Source organism: Strigops habroptila, chromosome 5 (assembly GCF_004027225.2).
Source record: "Strigops habroptila isolate Jane chromosome 5, bStrHab1.2.pri, whole genome shotgun sequence".
In the NCBI taxonomy this organism is placed as follows: Eukaryota; Metazoa; Chordata; class Aves; order Psittaciformes; family Psittacidae; genus Strigops; species Strigops habroptila.
In genome coordinates this window covers 77847130-77862449 of record NC_044281.2, presented here as the reverse complement: position 1 = coordinate 77862449, position 15320 = coordinate 77847130, and the positions used below count along the sequence as shown (strand labels likewise).

The 15320-nt window shown below is 40.0% G+C and overlaps 1 protein-coding gene across 6 annotated transcripts in view; it reads left to right on the top strand.

Annotated features, from left to right (window-relative positions):
* The window catches only part of ATE1 (arginyltransferase 1), an 85081-nt gene that overhangs the window by 10591 nt on the left and 59170 nt on the right, over window positions 1-15320 (top strand). For 3 of the 6 annotated variants that reach the window (XM_030486321.1, XM_030486325.1, XM_030486322.1), the window contains 3 exons: window positions 501-629; window positions 1661-1789; window positions 10619-10651. In XM_030486321.1, coding sequence (XP_030342181.1) covers window positions 501-629; window positions 1661-1789; window positions 10619-10651 — 291 coding nt within the window. The remainder of the gene's footprint in view (window positions 1-500; window positions 630-1660; window positions 1790-10618; window positions 10652-15320) is intronic. The other 3 variants (XM_030486323.1, XM_030486324.1, XM_030486326.1) reach the window with 3 other exon arrangements.

Below are 15320 nucleotides of genomic sequence, written 5' to 3'. Positions count from 1 at the left end.
ATATGGAAACATTGCTTCCTCTTCCTCTTTCAATTTGAAAAATGCCAAGGAATGCTCTTGGGATTCTTGCTATAAAAACAGAGTCTTTAGAGCAAGAGCACAGGATTCTTCCAACTACACTGGTCCCTTGAGTATTTTTCAGTGTAGTGTGAAACTACAAGAGAAGAGGTAAAAAAGTCCAGAAAATCTCTCTACAGTGTCAATCTGCACAGGACTTTTTGGTATTCCTTCCTGCAAGCTATTTGTGTAGTTTTTCTGTAGGCATTTTAGTTATCTTTAGTTTGTGGTTTGTAAACTTTGTATGTTACTCTGTAAATATAAAAGCCTTCAATGGCCTAAATGGAGCTGAAAACTCAAAGGCTGTTGGTTAATATGAATAAAATTGTGAGGGTCCTTGTGCAGAAGGTCAGAATTTCTCTCTGTTGTGATGTTTGTGTATGTATAAATATATAATTATTGCATGATGTTGTAATAATGAATGTGTTTAACTTCTTCTGAAGGTGAGGGTGGTGAGATCATCTCCACCAAGTTCACAGTTCAAAGCCACATTTCAGGAATCTTACCAGGTCTATAAACGTTACCAGATGGTTATTCACAAGGACCCACCTGATAAACCAACTATAAATCAGGTCAGAAGGCCAAATGGATTTTGGGCAAAGCTCAGCTTCCCCTCTATTTCATGTGTCTTGTTTCTAGGAGAAACAAATGTGGATTTTATATCCATTGTATATTCAGGAGGGAGTAAAACACTGTATCAAAGAAAATCAACATCCTGAAAGTGCAAATTCTTTTGATAACTTTTTGTGAGTGCCACAGATACTTGGTTTTAGTTGCAGACAGAGAAGTTAAGGAACTTGCATGGATGCTGCTGGGTAAAGGGTGGAGACGATGAGGCTTTTGGAGATAGGTGTTATGGGCCTTAAAAATACAAATCTCATAAGAACTAAAACCAGCTGGACATTTGGCTTGATAACTAGTCTCACTGGCTTTGGTTTGTAATGCTTCCATAAGGAGGAGCTAGCATAAACAGTGCTGAAAATTGATCACACCTACAAATTCTTGGTTTAAAGGTCACAGAAGCTGTATAAATTCTCTTAACTTTCAATTTAAGCCCTCCAAAATGTAATCTGTGCACTCCATCTAAATCACACATTGTTTGCTTCTTGTAATGCCCAGGCAGAGCATAATAGTTACCTGTCAGACATACTACCCCTCTACTATAAGAAACCTATAAGGAAAACAACCAGTCAGGAGTTTGGAGCCATACTATATGTAGGAAGAATATGTAGTTGCTAAATCAGGGCAATGAGTGATATGCCACTAAAAATAACACATCTTAAAAGTCCTTGAGACTGTGCAATGAAAATACAATGTGTGGTTGGTTGGTTAGATACTTAGTCAAAAAAATAGGTTGTATAAATTGCTTCTTTGGAGTGTTGTACAATTTTTATCCTTTAATGAAGGTATCAACAGTCAGTTTAAGCTTAGTGTTAGTTGTCAGACTTTCCCCTGTAGGAGGCTGTTATGTTTAAAGTAGAAAACTGATTCCAGAGGCTTTGAAGTGGCTAGGAGGAGATCTTTCACTAGCCTTACCTTCAGAAGCGTGTTATCTGATGATATGCACTCAAACCAGTCTGCTTCTATTTTCCTTGCTCTGAAGGTGAGGTTAGTACCTGTCTCCTTTGAGGACCCCCAGTTCAAATCATCCTTCAACCAGTCAGCCACTTTATTTGCCAAGTATCAGATGGCTGTACACAAGGATACCCCTTCTGAGTGTGGTGAGAACGAGGTACAGTTCACTGCATGCACCTTTGTGAAAACACGATTTTGAATGCACAGTTAAATGATGGGAAATGGTGTCTCTTAAAAAGTGATTCTAAAGGTTAAAATATTGGGGTTTCCTTTTGGGAGGGAAAGCATTGTGGTTTTTAGCAAGGTTCTGTTGTAGGCTCCAGCCCAAGGGAAGCTGAGCTGAAGAGGGAGGGGTTATGTTCCATCATAACTGAAAACCTGATGTTATTAATGAGTTAAATAGAGCTGCTGTTTGTATATGGTTGTAAAGAGGTCTGGGACTGAGACTTCCACTGGAAATGGGATAATAATATGGAAGTGCTTTTTTTGATAGCAACGGCATCTTCTGCTTTAAAGCTGTTGGGTACCTTTTCCACGTTTCTCTTTATTTTATTTTTGTGGTCTTGCTTAATTAAACAGGTGAAGGTTTTAAAGATCTTGAGTTTTATTCACATCATTGCTAAGCAAAACCCACCTGCCAACTAAACTCACCTTGGCAGTAGAAACAGTGCAAAAATATTCCTACCAGCTGCTTGTCTGAGGTTCAATGAGAGCACATTGCATATGAATAAAGCCTGGTTGTAAAATGGTGCTTACAGGATGCTAATCCTAATCTAATAATACCAATAGAACTACTTGTGTGGTTCTAAACAAGCAGCAATTCTCCATTTCTCTGGCAGGTGGCACAACATTTTCATCAGTAGAATTAATAAAGCTGCTACCTCAGATCTGTCATTTCTATCTACAACAAAAGTCCAACTTCGATATTGCTCAACTATCTAGTCAGATTTTAGTGTTCTTGTGAGCAATACCTGCAGAAATACCCAGCAAACTGTGGCTGCTTTCCAGGTAGAATAAGAAAACCCCATAATCAGTTTTGGCTTTAGTTCAGAAGAGTGTAAGGAGAGCTTTTTTGTGAGCTCTCTGTAATGCTACTGTGGAAAGGCATAACATTTATTTCCCTTTGTTTTGTGAAATAACAGGACTTGCAACAATAAGTAAGAGTCTCTGCTCTTTTTATCATTGCTGCCAGAAATTGGGTTAATTATAATAATGTAAAAATTGGAACCATACCAAGAAAGATTGAGCTATTTACTAGATTTGTACCAGGCATTACCTGGTCTGATTTAGGGACTGGATTTGTCTGCTATGATGGATGTATTTCAGCCCTAATGCTTGGATACAGCATATATACCACCATGCTTTTGCTCTGAGAATCTGGTTGCTGCAGAGAGGGTGATGAGAACTTCATATACTTATTCTTTGTTTAGAATTATGAATTTGTTTTGAATACAGACATTACAATGTGAAGAATCAAGGGCAGAATCACAATGGCTGCTTGCAGTTGAGTTCTGAACAGCAGTTAGCTCCCAGTTCAGCTAAAAATCTCTGGGTTGGAGTGTATGGTTTGGTGTAGATTGGGTTTAATCACCCATGGAATAGGGGAGGAAAGCTTATAAAGATGTATTAAGGACAATTCAGGTTTCCACCACCTTAAGGTATGAAGTCGATGATGGGAATTGCTGTTGAATAGGAAGGAGATTGATTTCTATTTACTTCTAATAGTTTAATGGATTTTTATCCTCTTTTCCCTTGTTACTTGCCATAGGTGTTTTCCTACTTTCCAGAGAGAGAAGATAAAGGCAGTTATGTTTGTGCAGGCCTTAGCCTAATATTCCAGGTGACATATGACCTTCTCTGAAGTATCTAGTAAATGTACAAACTCAGTCTGATGCTGATGGGTTTTCATTTAGGTCCCTCTTTAGCACTAGTAAATTCTGTTGTGTGTTCACGTGACTGTGTGGTTAAGATGATCTTTCTATTCACAGTTATCAGGCACTAAAGCTGTGTCACTTCGATCAAAAGCATTTTGTATTTGATCCCTGCAGGAAGTAAACTGAAGAATACTTTACACAAAATGTATTTTGATGTAGTTGAGAAGCCTTTTTTCCTTTTCATACTGTGTGGGAGGAGACTTATCTGAATCGCTTTTAAGAACAGAAGGTACCAAGGAGGGTAAAACTGATCCAAGTTATTGAGGCGAAGGGTGGAAAATGCTATTTGAAAGACCTCAAACTTTTTTCTTCTTCCTCTTTTTTAGACTTTACTGTATCATACAGACATTATGGAGCCAAGCAGATTTTTGAGTAAAGATAGAATAAAATCCTGTCCTGTACACAGGGCTTTTTATCAGGGGAGTCACAAGTCTGCATTGGCCTTTAAACTGGCAAACATCCAGGAATTTGTTTTGCATCTAAAAATTAAATATAGCTCTTTTAATCTGTGCAAACTAATCTGTGGTTGGGGGATGAACCTCCTTTTCGGGGAGATCCTGCATGCTTTTGTGTCTGAAATGTTTCTAGTTTAGGAAAAGTATTACACATTTGGCTGAACACTTCATATTCGGAAACCTGTCTACATTTAAATTCCGAATCCACCAAAAATTGTTACGGGACATGTTAACAACTTTTTTTTGGAATATATTCTTAGATTGTTGGCATTACATTATACTGTCAGTCTGTATTAGCTGCTAGGCTAGTTTAATATTGTCCTTATTACATTAAGAGACAATTTTAGGAATAGACTGAGAATTTTGGTGATTATATGAAAATAGAACTAGTGTGGAAAGTTATAAACTAGTTCACAATATTAATAAAAGGCGTGTGAACCATGAAGCTGATTATGGCTCGATGAGTGTGAAAGCAAGCCCTCTCCTGCACCTATGTAATCTATATACATCTTTTCATCAAGATTTTATGGGAGAAGGGGGAATAGATGATTTCCGGGATAGGGAATCCGTGGAATACTTGATACCAAAGATGACTTTGGACTACTGGGCGCTCTCTGGTTGGTGCTGCTTTGAGACCAGTGATAAATGGTGTTTCAGTTCCCTTTGACAATGGCTTTTTCTGAATTTTGGCTCTTCCTGCTTACTTCCTCCTGCTCTTCTTCTTCTGTATCTCTGATGGATGTTGCAGTAGCATTAATAATAGTGCGTGTTCATTAAAAAGAATTCAGTTTGACATTTTCCTGGGGAGGGTCCTGCAATGGATTTCAGTGGTGCAATACCATTCCTGATAGAGGCAGTGATTTCTGTTTGTTCTAATAAAAAGCAAGGTAGAAGTTCCATAGTGGAATAAACTAAGTCCCAAAGTTTCTGCTACCCCTGTGGTGATGAAAGTAGTCTTTTCTATGGAAGTGTCATTGCAGTCCTGAGTACCACTCTCGCTGGTGAGTAGAGGGTTTGGTGAGGTAGAATGATACCTGGTATCTGTCAAATAAGTTGATATTCTAAGTTAATATCGTAGTTTTAAACTGACAGAGTGAAAATTTAGATTAGACATTAGGCAGAAGCTCTTCCCTGTGAGGGTGCTGAGGCGCTGGCACAGGGTGCCCAGAGAAGCTGTGGCTGCCCCATCCCTGGCAGTGTTCAAGGCCAGGTTGGACACAGGGGCTTGGAGCAACCTGCTCTAGTGGAAGGTGTCCCTGCCTGTGGCAGGGGCTTGGAACTGGTTGAGCTTTAAGGTCTCTTCCAACATAAACCATTTTAGGATTCTATGATCTAAAAGTTCTCAGCTAGGTTAGTTCTTTAGCTATATTCAGTTCTTGTGCTAAAAAAACCCCTGTCATACCAAATGGAGTTTTACACATAACATTGTCATGTAAAAATTTGAAATTAAGCACTTTTTTCTTCCTGCCTCTTTCCTGGTGAACTTAATGGTTGCTCTGGGGGTGCCAATACGATAACACCTTGTCCATTAATGTGATTTTGAGGCTGTTTACAGTAGTCTTTGTCTTTAAGAAACACGGCTCAAGCGTAACTGAAACAAGTTATGTGGCAGTCACACCAGTTAGAAAACATTTCCGTAAAAGATCATAAAAATTCTACAGTAGTTTCCAGAAAGAGCAAGAGTTGAACAGTTTATTGCTGTTTAGACCTCCCGAAGCAAACATTTGATTTAACTTTTCATGAGTGTTTTATAATGACAAACTTGAAGAAAAAGAGAATGTGTCTCCATTCCCTCTGCGAAGCTGACTGGACGCTCTTTGCTTTGTGCTTAACTAAATATTTGTCTTGGAAGAAAAGAATTTCACAACACACAAAAGAGTCACTGTTTGAGAAGGTGCAAAGAATTACTGAAATAGGTGTAGTGGGGTTTTTTTTTTTACATTCCCAGTGTTTTTTTTCATTGCCTCCCAGAAATCCACTTGAACTACTACAGAGAGCTGGGTGAGTAGTGTGGGACATGCCAAGGAGCACGTTCGGATCCATTTGAAAGCTGGAATCAGCAGCCAGTTGCACACTTTCAGGTCTCTCTAACCTAGTTTCCTCTTTCTTTTTTAGCATCCTAGTGAGAGAATGCTTAAAAACTCAATAGCTTTGTGGTTATTTTTAACCTGCTGTCCTTGCCTTGGCAGCCGTATACTTTTATAATGCTCTTGAATTAGTTCTTTTATCATTTTGGGTGGTGGCAGCAGTAAGCTGATGATTGGTTCTTCGTGGTCGCTGCTGCAGTGAGCTCACGTTGCAGATCCCTGATAAGGCTGATTTAAAGTGTTCCTCTATCAGCCTGATTCCTCCCATTTACTTGTGTGCCCCTTGTGACTGTAGTGCTGCAGATTCATGGATTTTAGGCTTGAAATGCCTATTAGAGCCAAGGAATTTACTCATCCAGGCAATTAAATGGCTTGTCCACAGTCATATCATTTCAGTTCAGATTCTTACTGCATCAGTTTACGTTGTTCTTCCTGGTTTTGACACTCAGTTTTCTATGTATCCATATAAAATTAAAAAGTCTTTACACTAAGATTAACAAATCTCCATTATTTTGAGGATAATTTTCTTCTGAGCAGACAAAGCCACAGGGACTTTTGTCACTCCATAAGAGACTTGAAATTGTAATTCTGAAATGTATGTTCCGTCCCATCAGCAGTTATTTCTATTTGGTTAATTCAATTCTTGTACAGAAAACTACATTTGAGACAGGAATTTAAACTTTAAGTCTTCTCTTTCCTTGTGTACTATGTTTTGAAGGCTCTTTCTTCACCTTCTGTGGTCTGTGGATATCTCTGAAACTGTGTTTTATGAGAATTCCTACGTTTTTGTAAGTCAGTGTTGAAAATGCTGAATAGTGCCAGTCCTGGAATAAGTCTGTCTAAATCTCGGGAAGAAGTTCTTCCCTGTGAGGGTGCTGAGGCGCTGGCACAGGGTGCCCAGAGAAGCTGTGGCTGCCCCATCCCTGGCAGTGTTCAAGGCCAGGTTGGACACAGGGGCTTGGAGCAACCTGCTCTAGTGGAAGGTGTCCCTGCCCATGGCAGGGCGTTGGGACTGGGTGAGCTTTAAGGACCCTTCAACCCAAACCAGTCTGGGATTCTGTGACAGCTCAAAGCTGTTTTCCTGAGCAGGCTGTGATGTGTGACACCAGTAACACTTGCCTTCAGAAAGTTCCTGAGCTACCAGGTGAAACTGTTCCACTTCAGCATCCAAAGCACCTGAACATCTTCCCCCATTTGCAAAAGGCTTTGGGTGTTAATGCTCTAATTACAGCTTTTTAAAGCTGTGCATGTGCTTTTACTTGAGCAAGTAGTTTTGGGTTGAACCAAACCTTCCTTTTATTTTCCTGCCCTTCCTGCCTTGATTTATTTCTCAGCAATGCGTTCATCCCTTAATTTTATTAATTCTATTTAAGCCTATTTCCTGTTGTTCTGTTAGTTCTTTCTGGCAGTTGCAATTAGTTTGCGCCAAAAGAAAAATGTTGTGGATTTCATATATATTTTATAGTTTTTGAAAGACTAAAGTTTATGTAATTCAGTTTGAAATTACAATTGGAAAAGCATGGCTTTGTGAAAGGAATTCTAATTGTGCTTGTGTGACAGATTGAGTTGTTTTACATGCAGCACCAGCTTTTGACTGTGTTTCTTTCATGGTTTATTGAATCCTTTTTGAATTACATTCACAATAAGCTTGCAGTATTAAATGAGTTTGTTAATTTAGAAACTGAATCTTATGTTTACTTCAGTTTGAATAAATGTATAGGTTCCATATATCCCTGGCTTAGGATGAAAGTGCTGTGGGTTTGGTCTAGTGGAAGGTGTCCCTGCTTGTGGCAGGGGGTTGGAACTGGATGAGCTTTAAGGTCCTTTCCAATCTAAACCGTTCTAGGATTCTATGGTTTGGGAGGGGAGAGTAAGTGTTGAGAAGATAAGGACATAGGTCAACTGATCTAAATTCATTAAATTCACTATAAGGAAGAAGTTCTTTACAGTGAGGGTGGTGAGGCACTGGAATGGGTTGCCCAGGGAGGTTGTGGATGCTCCATCCCTGGCAGTGTTCAAGGCCAGGTTGGACAGAGCCTTGGGCCACATGGTTTAGTGCGAGGTGTCCCTGCCCATGGCAGGGGGGTTGGAACTAGATGATCTTAAGGTCCTTTCCAACCCTTACTATTCTATCATTCTATGAAATTCTCCAGCTTTATGTGTCAGTTAAATTCTCCCTTAAAAAAACCCAAACAACAAACCCATAACAAAAGATTGTTAGGATTTGGGATAACTGTTTCTTGATTGACTTCTAGAGAATCAGTCTTTTGACGCTTTCTATGACTTGCTTAAGAAAATTACCTAACCTGAGATACAAGGATCAACAGGTAAAATAATATGTAACAAGACTTGCAGTGGTGTTTTTCCCCATCAGATTGCAATACAAGTTCCAGCACAGTTAAGACTTTGTTTTCCAGCCAGCAGTATAGATAGCTGTAACAGTATATACTCCCCAGCAAGCAGAAGTCACGCTTTAGCTACACTTGAAGCCCCCTTTGCCCTCAAACCCAAGGGATTGTTCAGCAGGGTCTGAAGAACTGATAGAACTATTTGAACAGTGCCGTTGGCTCCGTTTTCTCACCCAGAGGCTTTAACTTGCACTATAAAGCTAAAGTTACAGATTAAGAACTATTGGGGGTCTTCTGACATGAAAATTAATAACACATGGTTTATTATTTCTGATGCCTGCACATTCTAAAGTCAGTGGCTGTAAGGACTGGTGCAGCCACAGTGTAGGAATTTGTAACTCTGTTCTTTATTTAATGGGAATGTAGCTCAGTAATTCAAATTCTGGATTACTTTTTATTTCTCTTTGAGTATTATCTTTTTCCTCCCCTCTTGTTTTCTCTCCCTATTCACCAAATCACCCCCCCCCCCCCTTAGAATTTAATGAAGATAGAGCATTCGGTTTTCTAAACTCTGAATAATTTAGAGGGTGGTGACTAGGTCTCAAATGGTTCATTATAGGAAATGCACAATCCCCTGTCCTCACCTTATAGAAATTAAATGTTCTTCCATGAAGTCCATGTCCAAAGGGTTACCATTCATCCATAGATCAGCTACTGCTATATGTTTGACGGGGAAAAATCTGAAGTAGATGATCTTAAGGTCCTTTCCAGCTCTAACTATTCTATGATTCTATAAGTAAGACTTCTGAAAAGCCTTGATTGTTTTAGCATCAACAGGTGCACTCTCTTGCAGACACAGTCTTGGAGAAGGTTCAGGTTGTGTTCCCTTTGAGCTACAATGAGAACGGTCCAGTTAATCTTTGCAGATCGATATATTTGTCTACCAGAGGCTGTGGTTTTATTTCGAAGACCTCTTTTATAGCACCTTCTGAAGAAAAGGGGAAGTTTTAATTACTTAGATTGTGTGTAGAACTCTGTCCTAAGCCAGTAACTTACAGCATCGGCCCTTTTTATTGTTGCTTTCCTTCCTCTCCTCCCCTTCTCTGGGAAAACCAGGATGACTGGCAGGTCATCACCCCATTTTTTGCACTCCCCTTTAAATAGAATAATCTTCTTTAATTAATTTCAGAAATTCATAGAGACTTTGACAACAAATTCTTTACACCAATCATGTTTTTATAAGTGCCATATTCTATTTATCAAACTTTGAATGAAAAGTTCCTATTTGCTATTACTTTGCAGTTTGCATAATGCTGATATATGAAATCATCCAGCCCTTACAGGAGGGGGGATTAATCTGTGTAACACATAGTAGCTTTTTAACGAAGGGATGTTTTGGGGTTAGACACATACCAGAACTTTATAACATGTTTAATGTGGAATCCACCAATAAGGAAGTATTTGTATCAAATAAGTAAATGATGGTAAATAAATACCTATTATGTTTTATTACTGCTAGGCTCTTGAACAAGTTCCAGCTCATTAAAACTTTGCTTTCTGGGTTGATTATCAGCAGCACATCGCTTTGTATTGAGGAAAGAATGTAGGTTTGAAAATGCTTGCACTTTCAGGAAGTTGGGTTTTCTTTCTTTTCCTTTTTGTTTCCTTCTTCCTCCTCTTTAGACTTAAAATGGGCTTGCTTATGATTCTGAATGTAAATAGACTTAATACATATACATTAAGAGAGATGAGGGCTTTACCCCCCCTTGCTTTAGTGATGGGGCGGGTACCAAGGGGATGGTGGGAGAAGGCTCTCTGTTGCAGGCAGGCAGAGAAGGGTAATGGGTAATATAAAATGAAGACACCAGAAACAGACCTGTATTATAAGGTGATAATTCTCTCAAATCCCATTTTAAAAGCACTCTGGGTAGTTGATTCTTGTATCTGTTTATACTTCTAAACAAAACAGAATGTGGGAGTTAATAGGAATTTTATTTTACCTCTTAAAATCTGTTGGTGTTCTTCAAATAGATGGTTTTGAAAGAGTGTGTTTGACTGTTACTGTATCCTGATGTACTGCTAATGTTTTTCTTCTTTTTCTGCTTTGCATATTTGGACTGTCTTTCCGGGCACATATTTCTGATGAATCTACCTCGATGCAGTTCACACGATTCCTCTGTGACTCTCCTCTGGAGGTATGTATCCATTTGAGATGCAGGTTTTGAAATGAATGTGTTCTTTCCTCTCTACTCTCTGGAGACAGCAAACCATTATAATGTAGGTGGTATAGATAGGTCTCACAGTGCTTGTATCACCACCAGCTGGTGAGGAAGACAGCATTGTGTTTTCAAAGGGGTCTGAGGACTCTTTTGCTGGATAATCAGCTGGCTAATAAGCTACCACTGAATTTCATGTCACTCCATTAAGAGCCAGTAGCAAAAGGTGCTGTGTCTATTCTATTCTTGGTTTATTTCTATGAAAGAAAAGAATGTATTACTAAATAACTTCCTAAACTTGAATTCGACTACAGCCTGAGTTAAAAGTTATGGGGAGATGCTGTCGCTTCATTTCATGCAAGCAAACTGCTGTGGATTTCTTGCACTGTCTTTCTTGTTAGTCTTAAAGAGTTAAGTACTGTGTGACTGTAATGAAATTGTCAGGTTATAGTAATTACACCAGTAATGTGATATGTCGCAGCTTGACTGAATCCATGTGTGGAGAGTTTGTTGCTTTTCTCTGCCGAGTCCACTGGCCTTTACATTCCTGAAAGCTGAAGAGTAATAGAGCTCATTAGACTTTATAGGAAAAGGGCTTTTATCACCTCGTCAACTCAGGCAGCAGACTGCCATTATATTCTTCATTTGGTACGGGCCACGTAGATGTTGATGCTCGCTTCCCTGCCAGGTTTACACCAGTATTGTTACTTACAGACACTTTTTATTGACATTTCCAAGCTTGAATTCAATTTTGTGTGGCACCACTACACATGTCTTCAATTAGATGAAGTTAAATAAAAGGGGTTGTATATCAGAGGCCGGGGGATTCTTGAAATTCTTTATTCTGAAGCAGCTGCCACAAGCAAAGGTAGTAGTGTGTAGTCTGTTTACTCTTTGGCAGAAAAAGAGTGGAAGGTTGCAATTTTACTTTCAATTCGTTCAATTTGTCATTTTTTACGCTGTCGATGTTGTTATTAGCTGCAAATAATATGAGCACCCAAACTCTTCTTGGCTTTTTTTTATTTCCTCATTTTAATATTCGCTTTAGTTTGTTTTGGCTATGGGCTCTGGCACAAAAAATGAGTAACTTAAAGATACAGTGTGTAGTAGCAGAAACCGAGTCAATTTTGTAGCAGTAAACAGGGTAATGTAGAGAGAACTACTTCGGGTAGTAGTTTGGATGGGTTTTATCCATCCTTTCATAGAAGCTACATTTAAACACTTGCCATTTGACCACTTCACATTGGCAAATACTACCTTGTTTGGAGGGGTAAAGCTATAATGTCTAAGAGGTGCAGGAGCCTTAGCCAAAAACCAGGGTGGCCTCATTCCCTGTTGCTGCCAAGAAGAGGATGTTTATGGCAGAAGGGCACAGGGAAAACGGACTGCTCACGGTGATTCCTAGTTTTTGGTGCTTGATTAGGAAAGTGTTTGGGCCCATAGTTGTATCAGCATCACTAGTAATTACATCTGCCTTTGTCCTTCCCAAGTTGGTCCATGTCATTGTAATGCAACAGTTGGAATGAGCCTCAGTGCTCAGATGCGTTGTGGCATTCCACAGTTGAATGATGATTTTATTTTCTTTTCAAATCCTTCCCTAATTGCTGTTTTGTCTTTTTCCATCTTGACTGATGCTACATGTTAAATGGGTGATATTATAAAACTGCTCTCAAAAGCATCTTTTGGAGTGAATTACTAATTTATACCCATTGTTTTGGATGTGTGTCTGGCAATATTTTTCCCCCCTGCATTTATGTTGCGTAGATTTATGAACATTTGATATTTCCTCTACCTTTTTAATCACTCAGTATGATGGATCTTCCCCTAGTTGTTTACACTCAGCTCTTGTTTATTCATCTTGAATACTTTAAAATCACCAGCTCAGTTTGCTGCAACATTGCTCGGTGATTCACCTACCAGTGTAGAGAACATAACAGATCCAGCACGATGGAAAGTGAGATGCTTTCACAGAATCCCAGACTGGTTTGTGTTGGAAGGGACCTTAAAGCTCATCCAGTTCCAACCCCCTGCCACGGGCAGGGACACCTTCCACTAGAGCAGGTTGCTCCAAGCCCCTGTGTCCAACCTGGCCTTGAACACTGCCAGGGATGGGGCAGCCACAGCTTCTCTGGGCACCCTGTGCCAGCGCCTCAGCACCCTCACAGGGAAGAGCTTCTGCCTCAGAGCTCATCTCAGTCTCCCCTCTGGCAGGTTAAAACCATTCTCCCTTGTCTGGTCACTACGTGCCCTTTCCATTATGTAAATGATCATTTGTTCTCACTTGGTTTACCATAATCCATGTTGAGATGCTTTTGAATTCTAAGGAACTGAAAGATGTTTGTGAAACTAGATCTTTGCTCTTTGAAAAGCACATCAGCTTCTGCTCTGCATTATTTGCTTTATTGGTATGTGTTAACTTTTAGGAGATCTCAGAACTGATACTGTTACATATCTGTAATTCCCACCATCACCTTCTGTAGAATGTCATATTTTAGTCACGTTCAATGCACTGCTGAGGACTAAAATCAAAACTCATTTCTCTTGGAGACCTTGGGAAACTGCTTTTTTTACATAGAGTGGTGTACATACCACCACGATGTCTATGGGGTGATACTCAACGTCTCTTGCTACTGAAGTGCCTTGTACCTTCACAGCTTCACTAATCTTTTCAGCATTTTAAGCTTGCTATAACTGTCCAGATTAAATAGCTGACAGTATAGCTCACATACTAGACTTTTCCAGTAGGGTACACAAGTTAGCTCTGTAGACAGTGATGCAGTGAGTTGATTTACTTTGTTCTGACACAGAATTGTTCAGGTTGGAATGGACCTCTTGAGATCCAACTAGTCCAGCTTGAGCATGGTTGGCTAGAGCACGTTGTTGGGGACCATGGGTTTTGAATATCATCAAGGTTGGAGGCCCCACAGGCTCTCTGGCCAGCCTGTGCCATAGCTTGACCACCTTCTTGGATAAACCCTGTTTCCTTCTGTTCACTTTCAATGTGTTCTAATTTGCAAGCATTGCCTCTTTTCCTGTTGGTGGCTCCTTTATCTTCATTCCCTCCCATCAGGTATTTCCACCTATGGATAAAACTTCCCCATGACACCTGTCCTTGAGGCTGAGGAGTCACAGCTTTTTCAAGCTCAGATGCTTGAGCCTCTCAATCATCTTTATGGCCCTTATGGTCTTGCCTCAGTAAGGCTGTATTGTAATTGTATGGGAAGCCCCACCAGTGCTGAGCAGAGAGGAGAGCTCCCCTCACTTGATGGGTTGGTGCAGCCCAGGATGCTTTTGGCTTCTTTTTCTTCTGTGAGGGTGCATTGCTGGCTTATTTTAACGAAAACATGCAGTGCTACCTCTGTGCTGACACAGTATTTGGAGGCTGCTTCCACAGCATCTCCACTAATCCCTAATGAAAAGAGGACATAGTACTGAAAAGGAAATACGTTGCTAACCAAGAGATAGAAATCAGCCATATGGCAGGTTGTGTGTGTGTACCTTTGGGAAGGGAACTGCTGGAATGAATCAGTTTACTTATTCAGCAAATAATTTCCACTGGAGTGTAGAAAACCAGGGTTTCCTGGCTTTTTTCTTTTCTTTGTGTAAGGGAGAGCATGGATTTCATAGCTTCTTCCTCCCTCCATCCACAGCAGAGGGTAAAATGGAAAAGTTCAAGATAGGGAATCTCATGAAACTTTAGAGGGAAAAATAATCCTGCAGTTAGTATGGTCAGGACCCATTTTGGGTGAGTGTGCAGTGCCTTCTGCAGTTCACACTGGTCTGGCATGTGGGTTAACAAGTGCAGTTTCCATAATAATAATAATAAATGAAGTAATAAAACATCTCTTAAAAGTAAAGACCAATGTGCTTTGAAGAAAATTGAGTGCTGTCATCATCACTGAAGTTCAATTATAAGCAGTTACTACCTGAGGTAGGCTAATTGGGGCAATATGTAGTACCAGTTGCTATTAAATGTTTAAGTTTTAATAATGCATTATAAAATATGAGCAATCAAATGTGTTCATGCAATCATTAGCTTGCAGAATATGAAGATAGAAATTAGATGTGGTGGAATATATTGTGGTTTTCTCTGCGTTATAGTCTAAACATTGGAGAGAAAATGACTTGCTTCAGTTTTTGTACTGGATTTAAGATGAGCTCTGAGGCAGAAGCTCTTCCCTGGGAGGGTGCTGAGGCGCTGGCACAGGGTGCCCAGAGAAGCTGTGGCTGCCCCATCCCTGGCAGTGTTCAAGGCCAGGTTGGACACAGGGGCTTGGAGCAACCTGCTCTAGTGGAAGGTGTCCCTGCCCCTGGCAGGGGTTGGAACTGGATGAGCTTTAAGGTCCCTTCCAGCACAAACCATTCCAGGATTCTATGATTTAGTTCTTATTTTTTTGGATGCTTGTAATATAATCAGATTATAATAATTCATTGTATTGAAGTTTGAGTAGAAATTGTTTATTTCAAAGAAATTGGTCCCTCTGGATTGATTCCAGGGCTAAGGTATAATTTTGGGTAGATAAGGTGAGCTCTTTCTGGTGGGACTTACTCACCTGATGTCCCTGGTATATCTTACATCACCTTTGACGTATGTGGTCCCAGGTGGACACGTCAGTAGTGTGAAGTGGTCTAACCTGCTTCAGGGAAA